The sequence below is a fragment of the Hippopotamus amphibius genome, chromosome 11 (genome assembly GCF_030028045.1).
Source record: "Hippopotamus amphibius kiboko isolate mHipAmp2 chromosome 11, mHipAmp2.hap2, whole genome shotgun sequence".
Classification (NCBI taxonomy): domain Eukaryota; kingdom Metazoa; phylum Chordata; class Mammalia; order Artiodactyla; family Hippopotamidae; genus Hippopotamus; species Hippopotamus amphibius.
This window is the reverse complement of record NC_080196.1, coordinates 30,629,840-30,656,437: the sequence shown is the minus strand read 5'-3', so window position 1 is coordinate 30,656,437 and position 26,598 is coordinate 30,629,840. Positions and strand designations below refer to the sequence as shown.

General features: G+C 41.9%; 1 protein-coding gene across 1 annotated transcript in view; it reads left to right on the top strand.

The window, feature by feature from the left end:
• OPN5 (opsin 5) overlaps nucleotides 1–26,101 on the top strand; it is a 28,965-nt gene extending 2,864 nt beyond the window's left edge. The window contains exons 2-6 of the mRNA XM_057700545.1: nucleotides 1,084–1,203; nucleotides 5,422–5,592; nucleotides 8,921–9,255; nucleotides 21,310–21,551; nucleotides 26,038–26,101. Coding sequence (XP_057556528.1) covers nucleotides 1,084–1,203; nucleotides 5,422–5,592; nucleotides 8,921–9,255; nucleotides 21,310–21,551; nucleotides 26,038–26,101 — 932 coding nt within the window. The remainder of the gene's footprint in view (nucleotides 1–1,083; nucleotides 1,204–5,421; nucleotides 5,593–8,920; nucleotides 9,256–21,309; nucleotides 21,552–26,037) is intronic.
• Nucleotides 26,102–26,598: the final 497 nt, after the last annotated feature.

The window sequence follows — 26,598 nt, the reverse complement described above, 5'->3', positions numbered from 1 at the left end:
TCATACCATCAGCTGAAACACACATTTTTTCCCCCTTGCCCCCCAAATGAATTGTGGTGGAGACGTAGAAGTTAAGATAGAAAAATCTGGGTTTCTCCTGTTAATACTTTCCTTATTCCTTACTACTAAAGGCAGCTGTACCAGATTCTCATTTATACACAGCTACTCTATGAAGCAAGAATTCCTGAAGAAATCTACTCTACATGTTAAGCTATGGAAGTAGGTGTATTCTTTTCTTAACTAAAGTCAGTAGGGATTGGGTCTTTTTGGATTTAAACTGGGTTTGTAAGAACTTTTGAACAGTATCATTGTAATGCCAAAGCCAGTCATTAATAAAAGGATATAAAAAAGTGGGAACACATTTATACCATTTTTGGTAGGTTGGTGGGTTGACGGCCACTTTCTCTCCCTTTGGCGGGAGGGGGAGAGCCCATGTTGTCAACTGTCACCCACTTCCCCTCCATACTGAGTCCAGTGGCAGTGGCAGACCTTCGGCGTCCACGTCCTCAGGATGCAAAAAGTCCTGGATGTGTCTCCAGAAGACGACCCTGTCCTTGCAGGGGGTCACGCCAGCCTAATCTGGCCTCTGCTTCTCCTGACTGCTGGTCCCCCCTCAGGAGTCCACAAGGAGAGTGAAAGCACCTCGTTTGGTTTGGGTCACTTCGTCTTCAGAATTTATCGATAGCCAAGGGGTTAACCCTTCTCCTCAGAGGGAAAGAGTTCTAGAAAGCCAGTCCTCTAAAAATGGCTGAGGAGATGCTCCGTCCTGGGGATTAGTTCAAGAACTGACCATGGGGATTCCCACCCCCTCCTGAGCGTCACTGGGAAAGTAGTGGTTCCTTTTTCTGGGTAAGTGCAGTTTGATAATCCCTGACTCCTATCCCTTTGGAGGCAACCCATCCCTCGCCTGTCACTCACAACTCATGCTTTTTATTTCATCTTCTCAACTTAGATTTTTATTTAGAATCCTTTCACTACCCTCTAAATCTATGGTGTCCATTGTTTGAAATTGAGAAGTGTTTCATATCTGAGGGAGCTCTAAATCCTAGTGTTAATGATGGAAATTTGTATTTTTCCTTGTAGGGATTCTGTCCACATTTGGAAATGGGTATGTCCTTTATATGTCTTCTAGACGAAAAAAGAAGCTGAGACCTGCAGAAATAATGACTATTAATTTAGCAATCTGTGATCTGGGGATTTCAGGTAATGCAGCCATGCCCTGTCTCAACCCCGCCCCCCCACGCCTTCCTCTCCTTTCTTCCTCCCCTCCCCCTCCCCTCCCCTCCCCCTCCCCTCCCCTCCTCCTCCTTCTCCTTTTTTCTACATTGAAAATAAAATATTTTATTGAAGTATAGTTGACATACAATATTATATTAGTTTCAAGTGTACAACATAGTGACTGACATTTATATACATTACAGACTGACCACCAGGATAAATCTAGTAATAATCTGTCACCACACAAAGTTATTGCAATATTATTGACTATATTCCCCATGACTTATTTATTTTATACCTGGAAGGTTTTGTTTTTAATTTTTTAACAGCCTTACTGATATACAATTCACATATAATACAATTTGTCCATTCAAAGTGTACAGTTCAATGGCTTTTTATATTCAGTATCTACTGAATTGTGTACTAATCACCACAGTCAATTTTATTTATTTATTTTTTAAGCTCTTTATTGGAATATAATTGCTTTACACTCTTGTACCAGCGTTTGAGGTACACCAAAGTCAATCAGCTGTATTTATACACATATCCCCATATTCCCTCCCTCCCGTGACTCCCTCCCACCCTCCCCCTCCCAGCCCTCTAAGGCATCACCCATCATCTAGTTGATCTCCCTTTGTTATAACTGGAAGATTTTAACCTCTTAATTCCCTTCACCTATTTCCCCTACCCCCCAACCTCCTCCTTTCTGGTGACCACCAGTTTATTTTTTGAATCTATGAGCCTGCTTCTGTTTTGATTTGTTTTTCATTTGTTTTGTCTTTCATATTTCCCATATAAGTAAAATCACACAGTATTTGTCTTGCTCTGTCTGACTTATTTCACTTAGCATAATACCCTCCAAGTCCATCCATATTGTCTCAAATGACAATATTTCATTCTTTTTTGTGCATGCCGTTTCTTCTTTGGGGGTTTGAGTGCCCCGTTGTAAAGTCCTCACTGGCTCACAGATCACCCTACCCCCAGCTTTCTTTTGCTCCTCCTTTCACAAATCATCTTTACAGAGGTGGTGGTAAGTCAGTGGAGTGTTGTCTGGCTAAAGAGTTCATCCATTTAACACAGACTGAGTCCATTCCATGTGCCAGTCTTGTTAGATGCTGAGGGTAGAATTTGAAATGATACAGGAGACTTTAGCTACCTCACGGTATAGTGGGCTAAATGATTCAGAAAACAGAAACTTACAGGAAGGTTCTAGACCACTGTTTTGAGCTGTTACATCCCTCCCACCCTTGGGGAAATCTGTCTAAATAAACATCAAGGGGGTAAAGGTCTTAAGGGTAAATAATGAGTCAGAGAGGTGAGTCAGGGAAGGGGGAAGGGCTGCCCTCGTAATGACAGATTTAAGTGTGGCTTAGGGATGGATTGCAAGTACAGGAAGCTTCTAGTTCAGTGGTTCTTGACCTTGGTTGCACAAAAAATGTCACTTGGGGAACCTTAAAAAAAAAACAAAACTCATGGCTGGGTTTCACACCCAGAAATTTTGCATTAATTGGTTGAGAATGCTACCTGGGCATCAGGTCAGTTAAAATTAGAATTTTCAGGTAAAGTTATTGTGCAGCCAACATTTGGAACCACTGGTTTATTTCTTGCTTCTTTGACCTCTCTGATAACCCAGTGCGGAGGAATTGGAATACAATTTCTCTTTAACTATAATTCATTTTTACAAATATGAAGGCTTTTGGGTAAGTCACCTCCCTTCGGGTTCATCTATAAAATTCTGGGGTTGCCTAGATACACTCAGATATACCTTTGGATCCCCACTTTCACGTAGCATATGTCTTTTTAAGTTACTAAAATTGGGAGAATTGAGTTTGAAGAGCACACATCAACTCATCTTTCCACTGGAAATCTTTTAGCGATTTCTCACCTAAAGCATCCCTTTTAAAATACTTCCTGGTATTTTTCTCTCTCCTCCTAAGTGGATTTTTCTGCCATTGCCAATCTCTAACAGCAAGGTTCGATGACGTGCCTACTTATTGAGTCACTATTTATCACAGAGCAGTGGGTGTGCTGCCCTCTCACTAACTTTGGATGATCTTGGTTATTTGGGAAGACTTTACTCAGTATGGACAGGCTGAGATATCATGAGCTTTTAGGGGAAATACACATACACATTAAGAGGAGCATGACACACCCCGCCCCTTTCTGTGAAAGCAGTCTAGATGCGTCTCGGGGAATTTGCGAAGCTGCAAAGTGACTGCCATTTTCGCTTTGGCCACGCGATGGCGGTGTCGCAACATGAACTATGGCTCTCTCAGTCAGCGCACCATGCTGCCCCCTAGTGGTTCTCTCTCAGGTACTGAACGTAAACTGCTTGAATGAAACCTGCTGTTTCAGCCATATCCTTCACTTATAGCCGACTGATGCTAAAGGCTGAATTAGACTAGGCTGGAATAAAAATGTCCTTAATTGGTCGGGTACATTGAAAATGCTTTCAACCAAGCAAGTCTGCTCTAGAATTGCATAAACCACCTCATTGCTTTACATATATCTTTAGAGTAATTCACCACAAAGCATTTTCTTCCATAGCTTAGTTTTCTCTGATCAACCCAGATCATTTTTTCCAACCTCTGGATATCTCTTAAATACATTTTTTTCCTTCCAGTAAACCTTAAAAAATGTATGTCTTTTTAATTGTTTTCTTGCTTAACTATATTCCATTATAGGAACCTTGAAGAAACACATCCTAGAGACTAGATGTATTTCATCTATACAACCAATATTTATTGTTTAGATATCAATGGTTCCCAATCATGTATATGTATTAGAATCACCTGGGGAGCTAAAAAAATATGTTGTGATGACCCAGCTTTCTCCAGATAAATTAAATCAGATTGTCTGGGGGTCGGAGCTCTGGACAATGATATTTAAAATTGAGCAAAGCAAAGCAAAGCAAAACAAAGCAAAACAAAGCAAAACAAAACTCCTCCAGTGATTTTAATATGCAGCTGGGTTTAGAACCATTCTACATAGTGGAGGAGGAAGAGACACTTCCAAAAGATTCATCAAAACCCTTTGGCATCCCAAAGGTTCTAGATGACATCCCAGAGGCTCATCAAACACTCCACTCCAGAAAGAAGCCTAAAGTACCTTTTGCTGATGCATCCCAGGCACAACAGACACAAATCTCATGCCACCGGAGTCACATTCAGTTGTCTTTTTTGCCGCCTTAACACCCACCCGGCAGACACTCAGCTCAAGCTCTGAGTTTGCCGTCTCCCCTGCCTAGAGTAATTTCCCTCTAGATGTTTGCTCGAGTTCTTAACCACTGATTTAGCATCTACGTAAAAGTCACGTGTGCAGAGAGGTCTTCCCTGATCTGATATAAAACAACCATTTCTGTCTATCTCCTTCCTCTGCTTCGTTTTTCTTCCCGGCATTCATCACGACCCATCATTCCATCATATGTATCTTATAAATATTTGTTTCTTTTGTCTCCTCTATCCTTTAAAAATGAATCTGTTAATCTTAATCTCCACTTTGTCCCCTGGCACCTTGTTACATAATGGGCACTGAATAATTATTTGTTGAACAAAAAATAATTCTTTTACCCTGAGTTTCCTCACTGACAATGGACGATAGACCCAACAGGATTAGGAAGCTCTAATATGAGGGTGCCCAATCTAGCCAGTTGGAATATGAGACCAGCTGTGTAGACAACTAGAGGCGATGTGTATCTAGCTTATAAAAGCACCCAATAAATATGTGTTAATTGACTGAACTAACAGTGTACCAAGGAAGGGACACACCTGGGAGGGGTGGGGCGGGCTGGCACCTGCAGGCTGCCAATATTAGTTATTTGGTTTTTCTAATGCATTATTTGGGGAACCATCTTTTGATAGATGTATCAGATACAGACTTTGAAAAGCTTCCTCATTCATTCCCTTCAAAGAGGGGGAAGATGGAATACATAGCTGGATAAGGAGGGTGCAGGGTGTGAATTAAAGTAGAAGAATGCTTTCTAGAAAGTAAAAAACAAACGAACGAAACAAACTGATGGAGGCTGAAGGAATAAGTAGCTTAAATCCCAGAAATCTGGGTCTGGTTGTAAACTAATTGAACCTAACATTTCCTAAAATAGCTGTCTCTTGTCTGCATAAGGATAAAACTCAACAGCGAGTTGAGGTAGGCGAGGTAAATTTTAACTGGAGGGAGCCTCCCTTGACAAGTTGCTTGGCGCTCTAGTTGTAGGCAAACCGTTCACCATCATCTCTTGCTTCTGTCACCGCTGGGTGTTTGGCTGGATTGGCTGCCGCTGGTACGGATGGGCTGGATTTTTCTTTGGCTGTGGAAGTCTTATCACTATGACTGCTGTCAGCCTGGACCGATACCTGAAAATCTGCTATTTATCATATGGTAAGTAGGAAGGTTTCTATTCCCTGATAGCCAAATCTAGGTGGATTGTCAGAGTGCTACATGTTTACCCAGAGGTGATAAGGATTATGAACAACCTCAGAGACCAGGAGTATTTCTACTTATAGCCTGTCTTGTTCTAACCTATGTTGAAAGATTTGAACCTGTGTCAATGTAGGTTTCTTTTAATACTACTTTTATAAGAACGCCTGGTGTTTGGCTACGATGCTTTTATTAAAGAAGTATCACTTCTTTGTATAAAGTGTGTAAGCCTTTACCATGTTACGCCATGCAAGCAAAAGAAATAAAATACATTGAGAGGATGTTGGGTCCAAGATATTTAGCTGGTTTCCCGAGTAGTAAGTATAATCATATGGAAAGATGCTTCTGGTTCTCCTTTAGCACTCGGGATCCCTGTGACCGCAGAGATGAGGAATTCTCCTCCAGGTTAGAGACCCGTGCCTGCAGGAAAGGACGCACATACAGAAATACTGCCCAGCATTCTTTTTGTGGTCTTGGTAGGTGGAAGGATGAGTGGCTAAGAGAACTGGTCAGGGGTAAGCCAGCAATAAACACATTTTCAGAGGCTAAAGATTTTTCTTTAATGAGAAGACCATTCTACGTGTGAAAAATAAACTTTTTGTACTATGGCTTCTTGGGGTTCTGGAAATTTATTGAACCCAAAAGAGAAGCATTTGGGGCACTTAAATTTAATATTGAGAACCAGGCACAACCAGGGAATAACATTGGTTCCCACAGTGTTGCTTTGTTTGTTAATCTTTGCTTTGTTTGTTAATCTCAATCAGCTTGGTGGTTGTGACCATGGGGACAGACTATGGCCTGGAGCCCGAAATGGGAAAGATCAAGTTGATCTGGCACTCTCAATAGGGTGGAATTTTTCTTTATATTTTAAAAGCTTACAGTCCTAAATTAAAAAAACAAACAAACATGCAGCGGGTCAGGGCAGGCGTAGGGTCATCGCCCAATGTCTGCACCAACCAGTGCTCACCTTTAAAAAAAAATTGCATCTCTTTTTCTAAACAGCTTAAAATTTGCAATAAAAATGGCTTGAATCAAAAATTCCAATGAAATGTAGAAAATACATTTATAACTATTCTGGATGATTTCAGATTCAATTTTCTCCTATAAACATAATTTTGACCATATCAAATAGATCCTAAATATGCCTATAGATTTTACAGACGAAAAGGCAAAACACTCAATTTCCTGGGAATATTTGAGGAATGCTAAAGCTCGATGTCTCTGCTTTTTAAATATTCTCTTGACTTTAGGCTTTGGGTCAGTTAAAGAGATGAAGCTGCCCATCCCCAGAATCACTGCAGGCCGTAACTCCTGTGGGAACTATAGATATTTTCCAGCTTCTTCTCAGGTCGATTCTCGATAGTCTGGTTTCATCATCTGATTTGTCACACAAACCCTCCACACGGTGTCTTGGAATGATGGAATTAGAAAGTCGCTTGGGGACATGTAGACCTTTTTCCCATGTAATGTGATAAACTGTTTTAAGGCATCCCTGAAAGAAAGACAGCCACTTGGCCTCTTCTTGAGTAATTCCAGTGACCAGTGACGGGGAGCTTACTACTGCACAAGGCAGCCCATTCTCTGATTGGTCTGCTCTCGTTGTTACAATGTTATTCCTTATATTGAGACAAAACTGCCTCCCAGTAACCTCCACCCATTGGTCCTAGTTCTGACTGCTGGAGCATCACAGAACCAATCTACTAATCTCCTCCCTCCTGTACTTGACAGCCTTTCACCATAACCGAATGTAAGTATAAAACACCTCACTAAGTAACCCTAACCATAAATGCTTCTACGTATGCCTATACACATTCCTATAAATATATATAATTATTTGTGTTTTCTCCACTATAATGGATAAACAAGAGCTGACCGATATTGTGGCTCCATGACTGTTACCCCTATCTGGTAGGGCCATGAAATTTGCACTTTATGATACCAAATGTTTGAAAAAAATGGAGACAAAGGAAACAATCTGTTATATTTCTTGTTAGTGCCAAATGAGACAAACACAGGAGTAAATATTCGTGCGGATGCAGTTCTTCATAGTTTGTAAAGGAGGCCTGGCATTGTTCATTTCACCCTTATCAAAATCTGTAAGCCGTATACTTTTATTTCCTCCATTTTACTGATGAGAACACTGACATCTGGAAAGGTTGCGTGAAGGGGGTCAAATACTAGGAATGAGAAGGATGAGGCCCTTCTGATTTCCCAGACCTCACACGACACCAAGCAGAGGCAAGCCTTGAGTCTGTGCTGAAGAAATCATTTGGCTTTTATTAAGCATGTTTTGATATTTCTTTTCTGCTACCAAAAAGCAAGGCAGTTAGGAGTCAGTTCTCTGGCCCTTTGGGTTCCGGGCAATAACTGGGGTGCAGGTGATTTCCTGTGTAGACTGAAGCCCTAGATCAGGCCGATCTGGGGTTGTACTGAACTTTGGAAAATGATCACCAGTGCTTCACAGCTTTTCTTAAATGACTGCACTGTTTCTGCCTCTCGGAGTTCTCTTTTGGCTAATGGAAACTAGTGCTGAAACACGGAGCTCTTTTTTTTTTTTTTTTTTTTTTTGCTGTTGTTGTTTTACTGGAAATATTTTCACAGAATTACTTTTGGAGAACATGATATGATCTACTTAGATTCCCCACCTCTCCATCTATGGCTGTGTGCGTGTGACTGTTGTGTTCATAACACGGGAAGATTTGAAATCTGGTCTAACCCAGCGGGGTCACCCCATAATGCCACCCCACACAGTCATGGCCGTGGCACCAACCCCCACTCCGTGAGTGCTTAGGTGAGAGGCAAAAGAGCTTTGAGGAAGACACAGGCAGTGTCTTATCATTTCTCCCCCAAAGGACTCTACCTTCGATGAACCCTTAACACATGCTTTTTTGGGCTCCATCTTTATAGTCCACCAGTTGGCCTCTTGTCGTGGATAGGATCTCAAAAGTCATTCCGGAGGTTTCCCCAAGATCTTCCACTGTCTTCAGCATCCTTTCATCTCTTTACTGCCACCTTTCCCCAGCTTTTGTCACCTCCCCCTCCCAAGGCTCCCAGATGCCTAGAGAAAACCTTCCCTGTGAAATCACTTCCAGTTTTATTCCCTTGGAAAAAGGGCCCAAGCTCTGGAACTCTCTTCCCTCCACCCTGCTCTCCCTCCAGCTTTGGTTACTGACCACTTCTTCCAGAATCCAATGGATTAACTCTTTGGATGTGGAATTTGACCTGTCGAGGGGAGGTACCTGGGTGGAGGGCAGATTACATCCTGGTAATGCTCTTCTTCCCCCTCCAGGGGTTTGGCTGAAAAGAAAGCACGCCTACATCTGCCTGGCTGTCATCTGGGCCTATGCTTCCTTCTGGACCACCATGCCCTTGGTAGGTCTGGGGGACTACGTGCCTGAGCCCTTCGGAACCTCGTGCACCCTGGACTGGTGGCTGGCCCAGGCCTCCGTAGGGGGCCAGATTTTCATCCTGAACATCCTCTTCTTCTGCCTCTTGCTCCCAACGGCTGTGATCGTGTTCTCCTACGTGAAGATCATTGCCAAGGTTAAGTCCTCCTCCAAAGAAGTAGCTCACTTTGACAGTCGGATCCATAGCAGCCATGTGCTGGAAATGAAACTGACCAAGGTAACTGCAGTCACACTTTACAGACACGCTTTCTAAGCAATGAAAACTGCACAGGCCAAAGCGGGTAGTGGACGCTGGAGACGGGGGGATCTTCGGATGCCCACGGTCTATGTCCTTCTGGACTTTATTATTTATTTAATCTTCGTAGCATCTCTTCCCTCTGTCTCTATCTCACTCTCATTTACACCCACCCACCCACACCCACACCCACCCACACCCTCACACCCCCCCACACATCCCACCTACGCATACACACCCCCCACACCCCACACACCCCCACACATACCCACACACACATACACATCCCCCCACACCCCACACAAAAACACACCCACCCACCTACACACAGCCACTCACACCCACACCTGCACACCCACACTCCCCTCCCCCCACTTTTCTAACGTCTACCGAATTTATACAATGGATCTACTGGGGGCTTATTCTCTGTATTAAATAGGATGTTATTGCTCGTTAAAATTATTTCACTGATAAGAATAATAACTTTTATGAATCATAGAATGCCTTGCAGTATTTACTGGTCTGTATGGACTTCGAGGGGCACAGTTAGGCACATGCCTTATTTACAGAGGAAGAGCTCTCCATGTCTGCTTTCCCACGGGAAACCCAGCTTCACACGGGAGCAGTCTCTGCAGCGTTGAGTCCCTCGGCAAATGCCAGTCTCAGAGTCGGCAGCTCTTCAGATGTTGCGGTGTGAGGAAAAGATCAGACAGTTTGAAAACAGATGAGGGTTTGGATTCTATCACCGACACTTACCGGGTTTGTGACCCCGAGGTAGATACTTAACTTCTTTGAATATCCACTTCCTCACTTGTGTAACAGAAATAGTAATATCTGTCTCTCTGGGTTGTGGTGGGGATTGAATGAGGTAAACATGTTATCCCGTCATCTGCTGCATGGGTGATGTTAAAGAAACCAGAATTCCTCGTTTCTCTTCTGTTAGGATTTCTGGTAAGGGCTAAGGCAGTGGTCTTCACACTTCCATCACGTTTCACCCTTATATTGAGGAAATATTTTTCAGCACATACTCTCAATATAAATGGCATTTAGTACCATCAAAGTGTGTTCTTAGTATTAGCACACCTTCGTTTCTATCTTATATTTGAAAGATAAAAATAAATGTAGATCGAAGTTCTAATCATTCCTCTGGTGTCCCAGCCCATCATGTTGATTGGTTTCCACCTTCAAGTGTCCTCACAGCCTGCCCTGGAGACCACTGGCCTTAGGGACCAGGAGTAACACATTTCCCTCCAGACCACAGGTGGCTTCCTACTAAGTCAGGACTTTAGTCCTAGTAATAGTTTTCTCTCCAAATTTCAGGGTTTTTGATGTTGCGCAAGGCCCTCTTGGTTGCACATTGAAAGCTAGAGATTCTGGATGGGTCCAGTTGACCGTTACTCCCTAAACTCCTCATTTGAGTAGGAGAATGTTTGAGAGATGTTTTCATCACTCTAAATATATACTGATCACCTAAAAACAGAGCCGTTCTATCTGGACAAATACAAAGCATCAGGAATCATGATCTACTTTTGCTTATAATCAGCTGTTAAGTAGGTAAAATAGTTCTATAAATGCAGCATCATGAGTTAAATTCTTCATTTCCAGCTCTTCCTTTAGCTCCTACCTGTGATGTAAAAAAGAAAAAATTAATGCCAATAAATTAATCCAAGGTAAATGTGGATTCCATTTCATCCAAGTCCTATTCGGTGCCAAGCACTGTTCTAGGAACTGGGTGAATGCAACTGAGATAAAGTGTTTGTGTTCAATAGTTGGTGGCAGTATGCCCAGGGAGCCACGTGATATCTGTCACACGAGTATGTGATCTCAGTTGCAGCCCTGTAGTGTGGCATGCCGTGAAGCTGCTGAAATGTCGTATGATGTCCTCTCCTTTTCCCATACCCTGGGGTTATTGGCCTTGAGACGCTTGGCTGGTCTTAAGCAGTGAGTCTGGGTCCTCCTACCCATGAGGGCCTTCTCCCATTTCTCTGAGTCAATCACTCATCATCCTCTATCCTGTTAGTTGAATTCCTCAACTCAACCCACTCACAGCCTGGCATCTGGTTCTTTGTGTATTCTTGGGGGTGGGCAGCTTGTCAGTCAGAGTTTCTAAAGCTCATTATACACACACAGGGAAGCTCAGTGTATACCATTTAATGTGATGTGTAGTTGTTTTGTTTGTTTTTAATGTCTAAATTTTTATTAAAACATTTTATTTTATATTGGGGTATAGTCAATTAACAATGTTGCATTAATTTTAGATGTATACAGCAAAGTGATTCAGTTATATATATATATATACATGTATCTATTCTTTTTCAAATTCTTTTCCAATTTGGGTTATTACAGAATTTTGAGTGGAGTCCCCTGTGCTATATAGTATGTCCTTATTGGTTATCTCTTATTATTATTACTATTATTATTATTATTATTTTGGCTGCATTGGGTTGTTCCTTGCTGCGTGTGGGCTTTTCTCTAGTTGCGGTAAGTGAGGGCTACTCTTTGTTGTGGTGCGTGGGCTTCTCAGTGGGGTGGCTTCTCTTGTTGCAGAGCATGGGCTCTCAGTGTGCGGGCTTCAGTAGTTGCAGCACATGGGCTCAGTAGTTGTGGCATGTGGCCCTAGAGCATGTGGGCTTCAGTAGTTGCTGTGCACAGGCTCTAGAGTGAGCAGGCTTCAGTAGTTGTGATGCATGGGTTTAGTTGCTCCTCGGCCTGTGGGATCTTCCTGAATCAGGGCTCAAACCCATGTCCCCTGCATTGGCAGGCAGATCCTTAACCACTGCGCCACCGGGGAAATCCCTGGTTATCTGTTTTCAGTATAGTAGTGCGTACATGTCAGTCCCAAGCTTGATGTGTCATCATTCTGCTTGACCTGCACTGTGTAGACCAAACAGTCAGGCTCAGCTGGACCAGATTAACCAAAGGGATGATAAAGGAAAAGTGTAGGCATACATGTGTATGCTTTTATTTCATGTATGTCTTCTAACACGCATTCTAAATAACATTATATTATATACGATATCTATATTATATATTACATCTGTACTTCATTTGTATGGATAAAACATATTAAAATAATCTAAACATACAATGTTTCTAATTGTTCACATTTGTGCAAAAAATTTTAGTGAAAATTTAACCTACATTGGAAAAATAAACAGAACTTTCTATTGTGCCACCTTCTGTACCAAATTTAAACTATTTTCAATTACTGTTATTTTTGATTTTTTTTTTTTGTATGGAGCTAAAAGTAGAAAAAACTTCACTGGGCCCTTTCATAGTCTTAGAAGCCTCGTCCTCATTCAACTACCTCTCGGGATCGGCAGTTTGCTTGTTCACTTGATGTTACTGATCTTCAGAAGGGCCTGGTCTAAAAGCTTATGGCTTAAAAGCCACCTCATTGGATTATGGGATCAAAATCTTTCCCTTTTTTTGTGTCTAATTATTTCTAGGTGGGTTAATATCTGGGCCTGTATTTTGCCAGTCTGATCTTGTCAACTTAAAATTTGATGTTATAGCTATGAGCCTTTCTCTACCTTGGAATTTCCTTCTAAGTAATTAAAAAATGGTTTTGCTAGACTTTTATAGCAGGCTGAAATTTCACAGACTACAGAAATTGCAGAGGTGTGCAAAAGAAAAAAAAACCCAAAGAAATCAAACAAGAAAAAAGGAGGAAAAAAATGAAAAAAAAAAAAAAGAGAGAGAGAGAAAAGCCTTCTCTTTGTATTGCTGTGACTCAGTATAATCTCATTTTTATGCTGGCATTTGACTTTATAAAACAGACAACATTACACAGTCAGGATAAATTCAGTTGAATCGGGTTTTCCTCCTCTTCCTAGGCTCTGTGTAAGTCCAGGGAGGTCTTTGTAGCTCTGTGGGACCAGTGGGTGGGGGGTCCGGGTTTGGTTGTTGTCACTTATTGATCTTGGTGTTGCTGAGATAGTTAAGGTTTCCTTTGGCCTCAGGCACTCACTGTCATGGGTCACTTTGCATCCTTCTTGTTTCAACTATAAGGCCTCTTTAGGCTCACTGGAAATTCCAGCTACTTCCCCATTCTTCTTAGGCCACACACTGGATGGATGTCAGGAGCTTGGCTGGTACCCTGGGAAGTGAGGCACAAGTTTTCTGCTCATGCAAATGCATTGAAGGTCTATTGCTCCCCCCGACCCCTTCCCTGCCCCCTCCCCACACCCCACCCCCACCCCCATTCCCTCCTGTGTTGGGTCCAGTGGAGTCTTTTCATGTCTTCCCTTGCCTTTGGGCTGTAGGCCCTTGACCCACTGTGGGCTGGGAAAACTGGCTCCTGTATCCACCTACATCCCTTTAACTTGTCCACACAGTACACTTAATGCCTCTAGTCTTGCACATCTCTGGCTGTAGATACTCAAAGTTATTTTTGTCACACTCGAAACCCTCTATTTCAACTACTTCCTCTCTTGTAAGTTTTGAATTTCTATTCTGAAACTCAGAAGCTGAGAAATGAATGTTTTACTTCTTCGGCATTTCTGCTTGTAAAAACCTTCATACCAAAGCAGTGAACACTCTTGCTGCAACTATAATAAGGGGGATGGTGGAGTAACAGGAGGAAATACCAGAAGTTTCAATTAATGTTTCTGTATATTACCATGCTGTGCATATTGGTATTTCATATTTATTCTTTTAACACACATAGATCACCTACAATGTCTCAGGCCTATAGTTACTATGCAGATCCTGTGGACACCTGGGTTTCTCTTAATTTCTCTTATTTCTACCAGAAAACCTTTCTGATCCTTCCTGGCTGGTTGAAGTCCCTCTGCTAGGGGCCATCAGAGCACTTGGCACATCCACTTTTTTGAATGAGGCATCTTTGTGGCTCTTTTTTGTAAGACAGTAGCTGGATGAGGGCAAGTGCTGCTAACTCCGGCTCCCCAGTGCCTGGCACCTGCTAGATGCTTGATCAGGATTGCTGGGATGGTACGTAATTCAATATACTATGTTAACCTAATTACTTTGATCAGTGTTAACTGGTCCCTTGACCCCTGGCTTGAGGGCCTCTGTCCCTTTCATACCTGCAGAGGCATTTTGTTTTGCTTTGTTCTTTCACATTGACTGTGAAGTCTTTTTAAAACTCATAAACGTAAACCTCTGCTTCCTTCAAAAGACTCCCCTCCAGTATCGCTCATTGAATGCTATTTATCTTTGGGGGTTCAGATTCAGAGAACCCCCATGTGGACTCTGAGGGCAGTTGGTTGGAAAGCCGAACTATATTCCTTTTTTTTTATTTCATAAAAACCAATGAATTAATTACTTTCCTCTGGTTCTTCTTACTTATTAGCTTAAATGTTACTTCCTAGAGAAGCATTCTCTAAATTGAATTCAAGTCCTCCTGTTAAAATGTTTCATTGCCTCTATTTCATTTCCCTCATAGAACTTGTCACAATTTTAAACTAATTTACAATTATTTACTTTCTTGTGTGATTATTTGTTTCATGTCTGTCTTTACCACTAGTCAATAAGGCCCATGGTGGTAACAACCATGTCTTTCTGCTCACTTTGTGTCCCCAGGATCTAATACAAAGCCTCAAACATACACAGATATATTTGTTGATGGAAAGAATTTCAAACTAGAGGACAGTGCCAGTTTTGTCACTCGCCCACTGAGGAATCTCACATAGCTGACATTTGTTATTTGTTTTGGCTGCCAGTGGCTGAAACCCTTTCTGGGTCTGAAATTTCCATGTTGAGAAATTGTCAACATTTTGTGTCTTGCTGGGGAGCAGCGGGAGAGAAACAATGTGTCTGTGCAAAGATGGCCTCTTGATTTAAAAGATACACAAAGACCAGTTATTGATTTTCCAAGATTCCCTTGCAGCTAGAGTGCAGCTATGACCCTAGACTCTGGCCACAGCAGCCTGTCTCAGGAACTAGTGACACCCGGTGAAGGGCAGGGAGATCGCTCCTGAGGACACGGCTACAGCAGCAGGGGTTATTGTATCAGAACTAGTTCAGGTCATAGTTTTGGGTATCATTTCTGTTTGCTTGGCCCCAGTTCTCAGTTGAGCATTCCCAGTGATACTCTTTCCTAACCAGTACATTCTTTTTCTGTCTCACTCAGCAAAAAGTCCATTTTTGTTGCTTGCAACTCAGAATCCTGAGTGATTCATCTTGGCAAAACTACTTAATCTCTTTGAGCCTTAGTTTTCTCATCTGTGAAAGGAGATGGGGAGAGGAATTAAATGATATCTAAGCTAAACTCTGAGGTTCTATGAAAATGACCTGTGTGGTTGGGTTGTTTAAAGGTCTATGGCAATAGCTTTTATTACTAATATCACCAGGCCTCTGGACTGTGCATTTGTTGTCCTCCAAGTAGCAGTACCCCAGGTCAAAGGCCTCGGTTCAGCTATAATGAATAGTGAGGTCTCTGTCGTTTTGTTGAACCAGGTACTTTTAAATGTGTATGCTCTTCTGTAAGCCAGCCACTGCCTCATCAGGGAATATTGTGTTCAGTTTTAGACCAAAACCCCAAAACACAGATGCATAGAATGACATGACCTGATTTGCATCCTCTCCTTCCAATCACAACTTTCGCTTGTTTATGGAGTGGTGGTATTTTAAGATTTGAGAAAATCCAACTGGGAAGTGTATAATTCTTCTCCTTCTAATTCTTTTTTTCTTAAGTCTGAATTAATATTTTCTAGTTGGATCATAACCAGGGCACCAAGGCTCTCAGAAATTTTTCCATCAGTATATGAAGGTGGGTCTGAGATAGCTGGCCTTTGTTGTCATTCTGCTGATAAATTAGAAGGAAAGAGGAGATGTGTTTGAAGTTGTTGAATTACTTAATTTCTTAAAGGTGGTGTGAGTGAGATATCGCAACCCCTGTTTTTGTATAGATGAGGAAACAGGGGGCCGAGGAAGGTAGGTCATGGTTGTGCAGCTCCCCACCTTCCTCCTTGCCATTGGTAGCATCACTCAACAACAGGCTGCGCACACGTGGAGGGTCATAGTCTCACAATTGGCATTTATCACTGCATTGCCATCTTTTAGTATCATTTTCCCCTCTGGTTGGGAACAAATCTATATACTTGCCGGCTGGAGCCAAGAGCAAAAAACTAAATCTGATCCTGTCTATGCTCCTGCCAACAGTACACTCTCTGTAGGCAGGCGGGACACTCTCCTGCCCTGTCTTTCAATGCACAGATGTGATGATCTATCTCTTTGTGATCTTCTCTCATCCAGACACTGAAATAGCTTTGTTATCAGTGGTCTAGCTGGTTCTAGGCTGTGATTCAGCCTCGTTATTGGTGGGGAATTTATTCCATGCCTTTGGCTCTTAAGCCTTCACTTCCACATCAAGTCCTCTCCCCATCTATTTTTTTTTTTTTTAATTTTTTAAAAAAGTTTATTTTTGGCTGTGTTGGGTTGTCATCGCTGCGCAAGGGCTTTCTCTAGTTGCGGTGAGTGGGGGATACTCTTTGTTGTGGTGTGCTGACTTGTCAGTCTGGTGGTTTCTCTTGTTGTGCAGCATGGGCTCTAGGCACATGGGTGGGTTGTGGTGCATGAGGTCAGTAGTTGTGGCTCCCGGGCTTAGTTGCTCCCCGGCATGTCGGATCTTTCTGGACCAGGGATCGAACCCATGCCCCTGCATTGGCAGGCGGATTCTTAACCACTGCACCACCAAGAAGGTCCCTCTTCCCATCTATTTCATTATCCAAGGTAGCATGCAGCTTCAAATGTTGGCTGAAGTCTTACTAATATATTGGACAAAGGAGCTCGGTGGAAGGAACTGAAGTGGCAGGTCTTAGAGAGTCAGAGATTCTGTCTCCCTCACAGTGGTCAGTGGAGCTGAACCAAAATTGTAATCCAAACCTGAGAATCTCCATGTCAGACTTTCCCTCTGTTCCACATTGCCTCAGTACACAGATGAGGTAGGACTTCCCTTCTTGGAAAACTTCTCTGCTATAATGGTTCAGATGTATTGGGCCCAGAGGCAGAGTCTTATAGAACTTTTTCATCCCTATTCTATTCTTGCTTTAATTGGTCAATTCACTGGAATCGGTCCATTGTGGGTATGGACACTTGATGCCAGCTTGAACCGTGTAGCTGGAACGTACCGGTATTTCTTGGTCCTCTGCAGCAAGATATTTTAAAAATCAACTGGGTTGCAGATGTGTGATTCTTTTGTAGAAGCTAACCACGTATTCTGTGAATTTCCTCCCACAAAACTGTCTAATTTAAGAATTTTACTCCTTTTCCAGTGAACAAAAAGGCAGTGATATAAATGAAGCAATTAAAAAAATAAACAACTTAGAAGAAATTGATGGGTACAGGTGCCTATATTAGAACCGGTTAAAGATGTCTAGGGAGGAATTTTGGAAAGTAGAAATGAGGACACACTTAGAAATGTGGAAAGTAAAGAACAGACTGATGAGAAGATTAAACGTGCTCCAAGCTGAGTAGAAAGTTCTGGGAAAACTGAGTGTCATGCGAAAGTTTTTGCAAATTTTTATAGTCTCTCTTAACATAGCTTTAATATTTAATATTTCAGTGTTTAATATTTTGTGGCATTTAACGAGCAGTTTGTAGAAAATGATTGTGCTTCATACTAACTTCACATTCACTTCAAAAACATAAGTAACAATATGCAGTACTTTGAGATCTAAGCTTTTATCCCTCTTCCTGCTTTAAACCTCGTATCTAGTCATTCAGGTTGAAGTATTTAGCTTTATTCTAATCTCAGAAAAACCACACAGATTCATTTGCTATGTACTTAAAAACCTTGGTATATTTTAATTCTCTTGTCCTTTTAAAAAGGATAACAAAATGCAAATGTCTTTAAGTTCTTATTGTTCCCCATTGCACACTCCCATAAAAATAGAACATATGTAAAATGTAGAAAATATTATGGACTATGTGCTAATCTATTTTTTGTCAATGACTTTGGCAGCAACACAGAAAACAGCTTTTGAGATACCATGAAATCATCTTATGACTCACGAAAGGAGAAAGCATGGAGCTATGTTAAGATCCCAGACATCTGCTAGAGCGAGCTTTATTTATATCATTATTGTTTATTTGGGGATTTAGAAGAAAAAAAAAGACCCTCACTGCAAGCTGTGAGGCATCCACTCCATTTACAAACAAAAGTCACACAGACCAAACCAAATACTGTTTCTCCTGGGTAAGCTTCTGCAGAAAAATGGAAAGGCAAGTAGGAAAGCTGCATGTGTGCATTCGACCGCCTTTATAACTGCTGAGCACAGGTGAGAATTTTGGCTCCGGACCCTAACGCAGGGCTTCATCTCTTTGGGATTTAGATTCTCTATTTGCAAAGTGGAGCAAAATGGATATTGTTGAGGTTTTTCTCTGCTGCAGTTAATATTTAGAGATGAGACCTGAACTTTTTGGGTAGAACTTTTTTATTTTTGCTTTTTAGATTTTATATTGGAATATAGTTGATTAACAATTTGTGAGAGTTTCAGGTGTATAGCAAAGTGATTCAATTACGCACATGTATGTATCTATTCTTTCTCAAATTCTTTTCCCATTTAGGTTGTTACATAATATTGAGCAGAGTTCCCTATGCTATACAGTAGGTCCTTGTTGGTTATCCATTTTAATTATAGCACTGTGTACATGTCAATCCCAAACTCCCTAAATATCCCTCCCCCTCATTTGGTAGAACTTTAGAACCTGAGACTTTCAGGTAGATTTCTCATGCTACCTTCTTGACACACCCCACAAATATGGGCGAGTACAACCTACTGACAGGCTGTTCCACAGGTCAAGTAGACTGAGGGGTACAGACCATCATCTGCATACAATAGCTCTGCTCCCACAAAAGCATATGGAAATACACATGCACACAAATGACTTTGTTATAAGAAAAACTTTTCCAATTCAATTTCAAAACCAATAAAGCACGTGCAAATATCGCTGCTTTAACTACTATTAATAAAATAGTTGGTGTCTCATTCCTCCTTATTAATCCTCCACACCAGCTTGTTGGGACCTTGATGCTGGGAGCTGTAATTTTATTTCTCAAATAAGGGGATGCGGGCTGTGAAAGGTAGAGGCACCTGGCCTCAGATAGCTCCGTCCTCTCATCCTCCCAGGGATTTACGGAACTCAAAGATAAAAGGCAAGCTGACTTTTCCTAAAACCGCTTAATAAAATCCCAAGGTGGGTCTGATTATGCTCTTTCTAGTCATGTGCCCATCTCTGCTCCTAGGATTGTAGCCAGCGGCGTGCAGTCCTCTAAATACATGGACTTAGCTCATGTGATTCCTGACATGCCAGCTCCATAAAAGGGTACACAGGGCAGAAGGGAAGCTGGCAACGCTAAGGCAGAGTGTATACTGGAAAGAGGAAAATAAATACAGATGAACAACACCAGACCTTCATCAGGCAGAGGGCAAATTTGAATATAATTTCATTATTTATCTTACAGAAAGAATAATCTTGTAGATAATAGTATAAGGATGCTTTGAAGTTAGTTCACTGTCTCTCAACTAGCTCCCGTTTAAAATAAAACCAAAAGCTTGGGCTTCCTTTGCAAGTCTCAGTATTCAAATTAAGACCCCTCTTGTTTCTTATTCAGACCGTCACCTAAACAAACCTGCTCAGAATGGAAATTCTAGGTGGGCAGGGATTGTTTCTGCTTTGCTCACTGTTTTATCCTCAACACAAAACATGTAGGAGATGCTCAGTCATGCTTGTTGGTTGACTGAATAAACAATGACCTTTCTGCCTCCTATTTTTTCCAACTGCATTTTATTTTACAGGTCAATCTTCATACACACAGCTCTCATATGTCTCCTGCTTAAAAACCTATTAGTACTTTCAGGCATGTGGAATTAAGGGCAAGCTCAGCAATATGTCACACAGAACCCTGAAGGCATGGATGTTATCTTTCTTTCCGGGCGCATGTCCCTTGGTTGCTTTCTCATACATCAAAGTGAATTGCTTACTAGTTCCCATACAAACTTCACACACATCTGTCTTTGCCTTTGCTTGTGCTGCTCTCATGTTCATTTATTTCTACTTGCCAATGTGTAGGATATATGCCATATTCCTGAGACTCTACTTACTTTGCTCCATAGCGTTTAATTTTGTCTTCCTCTGAGCTGGTACGTAAACCATATTCAGCCTTGTTGCATAGTTGTTTGTGTTCTAAAGGGATGCAACCCTGGCACAAATGTGTGCTGGTGTCCCCAGAGCACTTACACGGTGTCTCGCACAAAGCACTTGCTAAAAAAAGATTTGTTGAATTCAAGTGGGATAATCTATAGGGTCAGACTACATTCTTAAAGAGACTGAATGGCAGATGGTGAGAAACAAGTCAGAGCGCTTTAAACCTTATCTCTAACTATTCTTTGGTCTGAAAGTTAAGAGACTTCTAGAGGTAAGTATAATTTGCGCAGAGAGAAAAGTACTTTCTGGAAAAGTCTCGTTTTATACAACTGTGTCACTTTGGTTCAAGCTCGACGGCTCTCTTTTACTTTGTAGCTAGTGAATTTCCACTATCTGAGCCTCAAACTTGAGAAAAACTGGAGCCAAAGGAAATTACATTTCATATAAATCTCTGAAGAAGGCTCCTATTAGAATTTCAAACAAGGGCAGAGTTTCTAAGTTTCCTGAGGCAATAGTGGGTGATTTAAACTTTCATCAAGGTGAACCTATTCTCCATCTAGTTTTTAAGTGAATGTGGGTTGAGAAGTCTGGAAATTTCAGGTGCACAGATGTCTTTTCAGCTTGGTTTTCCTTCTCTATGTAGGCACAATCTGAGGGCTTTTATAGGGTTAAACTTTGGGTCTTTGTGTACATTCAAATTCTGGAGTGGAGCATGAATAAGAAGTGGTAAATGGGATAAGAATTGTCATAACTTCTTCCAGCTGAACTTCTCAGAAATCCATATGAAATGATTCCTACTAGCAAGATAAATGAAAAGATGGTAGACAGACTTTCTTGGGTGTAAATAGGCTACCTGCTCCTCCCCCACACCCATCGTTTCCACCGAGTGTCCTGATTTTGTTCTCTGTCGCTTTCCCTCACCAGGTGGCGATGTTGATTTGTGCTGGCTTCCTGATCGCCTGGATTCCTTATGCAGTGGTCTCCGTGTGGTCAGCTTTCGGAAGGCCAGACTCCATCCCCATACAACTCTCTGTGGTGCCAGCCCTCCTGGCAAAATCCGCAGCAATGTACAACCCCATCATTTACCAGGTCATCGATTACAAATTTGCCTGTTGCCAAACTGGTGGTTTGAAAGCCACCAAGAAGAAATCTTTGGAAGGCTTCAGGTAAGATTTCAGAAGCCTAAAATGAAAACATTTCTTTGTTTCAAAATCCCGTGGGATTCAAGCCACTGGAAATGCTGCCCTCTTAGGGTTAGAGCTCATCACTTAAGATTAGTGCTAGGAGGGCTTTTATTTTCTGTTCACCAGAATTTCTGAAATCAAGTAATCAGATATGTAGGAGTTGGACAGCAGGAGTAGATGGTGGGAAAGGTGATTCTGTTTTTTATTGTAGAGAAGCTAAGATATGGAGCCACACCCACTGAGCAGCCACCCTGTATCACTCTTCCTCACGTGGGACCAAATCCACATCACGCCAAGGGTTACTGTGCCACATGGCATTGATTCAAATTAAGTTTTCACAACAGAAAAGATTCTCTTGTTTGGGACATTTCTACCATTAGCTAAGATATAGGATTTGGACAGGCAAATCAAGGGGAGAAAGGGAGATGACCTTTTTTACCCTCTGCCAGTTTCTTTATTTTCACAACAGACCCATATGATTCCTTCTCTTTGTCAGATGAAGAAACGGAGTAAGGTGAAGGTCTACTGGGCTTCAAAATTCAAGCATGTTGACCTGTAACTATATCCACTTGCTTTAAACTGGTATTCATTCAAGTTCAAACACGTTCTAAAAGATCTACGTTTTTAATGTTAGCTCTTGTTACCATTTTATGCTATGACTACTGTGTTGTTTTTAATTATCCCATTTTCTGAAAAGATCCCTGTCATACGATAATAAAAAAGATCTGCATTTTTATACTCCCCTCCCCCACATTTTGTGATTTTGATGTCACGTTTTCCATCTTCTGCTATACAGTGAACATGTGAGTTTGGGGATCCAGCAGCATTTTTCCTAAAGACCCTAGAGGCTCAGGGTGAGTCAAGAGTGGAGGACAATTGGTCATCTTCTGTATCCACTCAGCAACAGTCTTAGTAGAGTGCGGGATAGGCAACAAATCCCTGGTCTGAGGGGAGGGGTGTTGAAAGCCCTCTTAATTCTTACTCGCTTGAGGTCTAGATTTTTTCAATACTGTTTTCCTTGTGTAAGTAGGGAACAGAGGAAAAGGGTGGGGCTACCTATGAGAAGATGTGGGGTTTGACCTTGTTCTTTCACTGTGCTGGAGCAAGTGACACATCTTGTGACCTTGAGTTTCCTCAGCATGTCGGTATAGCAGCAAACAAGAAAGATAAAAAAGGCACAAAACCAAAGGTAGTGTGGCATTGCTGCTGTGGTCCAAGAGAAGAGACACAGCTTGGAGGTAAAGGTAGTGTGGCATTGCTGCTGTGGTCCAAGAGAAGAGACACAGCTTGGAGGTAGGAGACCCATGTTTAAGGTGGAGTTTGCTGTTAGTGATAGCTCTATATTTTCAGGAAAATGAACTCCTCAGAGCCTAGAACTGGGATGAGCCGAAGGCAAAGCCCATCTTCCAAGCTGTAATAATGACACAAAATGCCTGTGTGAAAAGGGCTCCGTGACAACTGTTAGTGTTCTTTCTCCCACGTTGTTGGTGGTTATTACCATCTCTGCTGAATTGCATAGTTAAATTCAAATGCTAAAATGTACCTATTTTGGATGTAATGACCCTTTGCCCTTATCAGCTACTAATACTCTATTATGAAGGTAGGTAGAGAGAATACTTTTATTTTTTTTAATTTTTATTTTTCATTTAGTTTTAAAATTTTTGACTGTGTTGGGTCTTCCTTGCTGTGCAGGGGCTTTCTCTAGTTGTGACGAGGCAGGGCTGCTCTTCATTGCAGTGTGTGGGCTTCTCAGTGCAGTGGCTTCTCTTGTTGTGGAGCACGAGCTCTAGAGGGCACAGGCTTCAGAAGCTGTGGTGTGTGGGCTCAGTAGTTGTGGCACATGGGCTTAATTGCTCCACAGCATGTGGGTTCTTCCGGACCAGGGATCAAACCTGTGTCCCCTGTATCGGCAGGTGGATTTTTAATCACTGCACCACCAGGCAAGTCCCGAGAAAATACTTTTAATAGAGCAGTTGTGGGAGAAAATAGTGAGGTACTTTTTCATCTGAAGGAGATGGGAATTTGACAGGAATGGCTAAAGGCAAATTTCACTTACCTCATAATTTTGCTTCAGACTGACTCTGTGTTCTGTATATTTGCTCACAAGTGTGAGTAGCACATAAATATCCAACATTCCACAATAAAAAGAGAAAAAAATTTATGTGGAAGAAAGTGACTCAGGGACACAAACCTTTGGAAAAATCAGCCAGGCAAGGGACACTTCAGTTCACCTACTCCTATTAGCCACTTATATGAAACACAGCGATTGCTTTACCAGAGGAAAGCAAGGGCTGTTCGCTTACTCCAGAGTGTCAGCATTTGGTGGAAAAAGCAGGTGGTGGTGATGAAGCAGGGTGGAGGCCTTGGATTCTAGATGTTGAAGCATCTTCAGGGAAGAAATGCTGAAGAGGTGTGATGAGTTCCAGATTCTAGAAAGATCTATTTGGGGGTAGAGCCAGAAGGCTGAGAAGTGGCCACCAGAGTTTTCTTTTCAGATTTCCAAAGAAGACAAATAAGAATCGTATTTACCTTTGTTGTTACCAAAAGCTAAGAAAATACGTAATGTAGAGGCCCCATAGCATGGGGTGTATTAATAGGAAGCCTGATCTCGGGTGTCCTTGGCCTGCAGCGGCTGGAAGTAGGGTTTTAGTTCTCGGCCAGACGTTGAGGTCAGGTCGCGGCGGCAGTGAGAGTGCCTAATCCTAGCCTCTAGACAGGTGGTCAGTTACAAGGTCCTGGCCCTATGGCTTTGCAGAAAAAGAATTCCCATGAAGACAAAAAGTAGTGAAACAGGTGAAGTATTTATTAGGGTAAAAAAAGAGTATAGTGCGTGTGAATAGACACACAGGGGGGCTCAGAGAGAGCCATACCCTTGTGGCAGTTGGAATCACTTTTATGGGGCGTTTCTTCCCTGTTTCTGTAGACCAATCATGTTGATTTGCCTGGTTCAGAGTCCCTATGTGGTGTATCTCAGGATGTTCCCACGTGTGCGCACACATCTCTTAGCCAAGATGGATTCTACCGAGGAGGCCTATGGGTAGTGAGCGCTAGTTGCCATCCCTTGGCATCTCTCCCCTTTTGACCTCCAAGGTGCCTTTCTGCCCATGTGTAGTCGGGAAGTTCTCCTGACTTCGAGAATGAGGAATATGTGGTCGCTTATCTTCTATCTGGGCAGAGCCCCGCCCCCGCTCTCAATTGTCCTGTTATTCCCGTCTCAGAGTATTGGTCCACAGGGAACAAACTCCAACTGCCCTGGAGGCCCATCTGTCTCCTGCCTCAAGTCCAGAGTGCTTAATGTACTACCAGAGCAATTCCATTGAATTTCACTGGACTCATTTTATCTTTGGTCTTTCCTTTTCTGAGCTCTGAAATGTATTTACTTATAATGGGAGACCCTCTTGGGAAATATTTAGAATTCACATAAAAAAGCTACTGTGTTGAGTATGAGACTGCAGAAATAAATTCTGAGTAACTGTAACTGTTCATTAAAAGTTAAAGCATTTTTTCCCCCTGAATTGAGGTCTCTTGAGATTTTGGTAGAAGCTGATGAACTGAAGGAAAAAATTGTAGCCAAGAGCCCTTTTTGAACTATTATGATTCATCACATTCCATTATTCGGATATAGTCTCCCATACTGTGTAAACAGTGGTTCAGTACCTCAGCTGTGTTTTAGAGACACCCAGGGAAATTTGCAAAAATACTGCTGCAAGGACCCCATCTGTAGACATGTGCATTTAATTGGTCTGGCTTTGGACTGAGCATTAGTTGTTTTGTTGGCTATCTCTCCCAGATGATTCACACACACAGCCATGGTTGAAAGCCAGTGAACTAGAAACTGTGAAAGGAAGACATTGACATTGCAGTTCGTGGAGTCATAGGCCTTTTACCCCACCTGCCTAGAGACCAGTGAGGCCACCCATCACCAGTGACAGGTGACCCAGGCGTCAGATACGAGGCCAATCTTAGCTGGAATAGAAATGTTCAAAAGAGCTGGGGCACTCTAGTGAAGGACGGAGGCAGTCCACATTCCTAGTATTTTAGTGAAGATAAAGAACGGAGAAGCACGAAGCCCCAAACTCTGGCATTGCTTGTAATTAAGTCTCCCTTGATCACCTTAGTTGGGTGATTCAAGGGCCCAACTGAGTGGTAGGTTGGTGTGCAGTGAATTTTGTCCTAGAGGACAGGAAACTCACTAGGGCACAGGAAATGTGCTCTAAACAAGTGGCTTGTTTTCAGAAGGCTCTGCCCAAGGAATTTCTTTCTTTCTTTTTTTTTTCCCAAGGAATTTCTTGACTTTGAATATTCTAAATTGAATTATTATTTTCCATCTCTTTCTAATTCAAGTTTTGTGCCTATAATCTTCATGGTACCCAAGTTTGACATGCTATACATCTATATCTATGTGTGTATGTACAAATAGAGTATATTATGTATATATTAAATTGCACTTTTCTTCTCCTATATCCAGGCTGCACACCGTAACCACAGACAAGAAGTCTTCTGCTGTGCTGGAAATCCATCAGGAGGTATGAAGATGGACACGACATGACTCATGGACACAATTATTCACTTCTTTGCCTCTTCGCTGCTGTTAACATTTGATTGTGATCACACTTTTCTCTTGATATTATATTTTTATATTTTGTACACTTTCCCTCTTTTTCCTTAGGCCAAGATTTGCTGGGAAATTCCAATGGCCAAATGGAAACTAGATGATAGGTTACTACTTTAAGGAATATTACTAGGATGAGCCTCCCTGGAATTTTTTTTTTTAATTCTATTTTAAAACCTATTGTCATGGCAAAAAGGGTTAAGTCTGAGATATTAAGAAAAATGTTTTAAAGTTTTATTAATTAGGGCATATTTAATGCCATTACATCATTGTTATTATTTCTTGATGTGGGGCCAGGGAGGCTGTTTCTGGGGCTCATTTAGGTGGGTGATCATGGGGACCGGGTGTTGCACCACAGGCTCTTTGGCTGGGAGATGCTTCTGATTCCTGCAGCCTCTCTCTTCTTGTGCTGTCAGA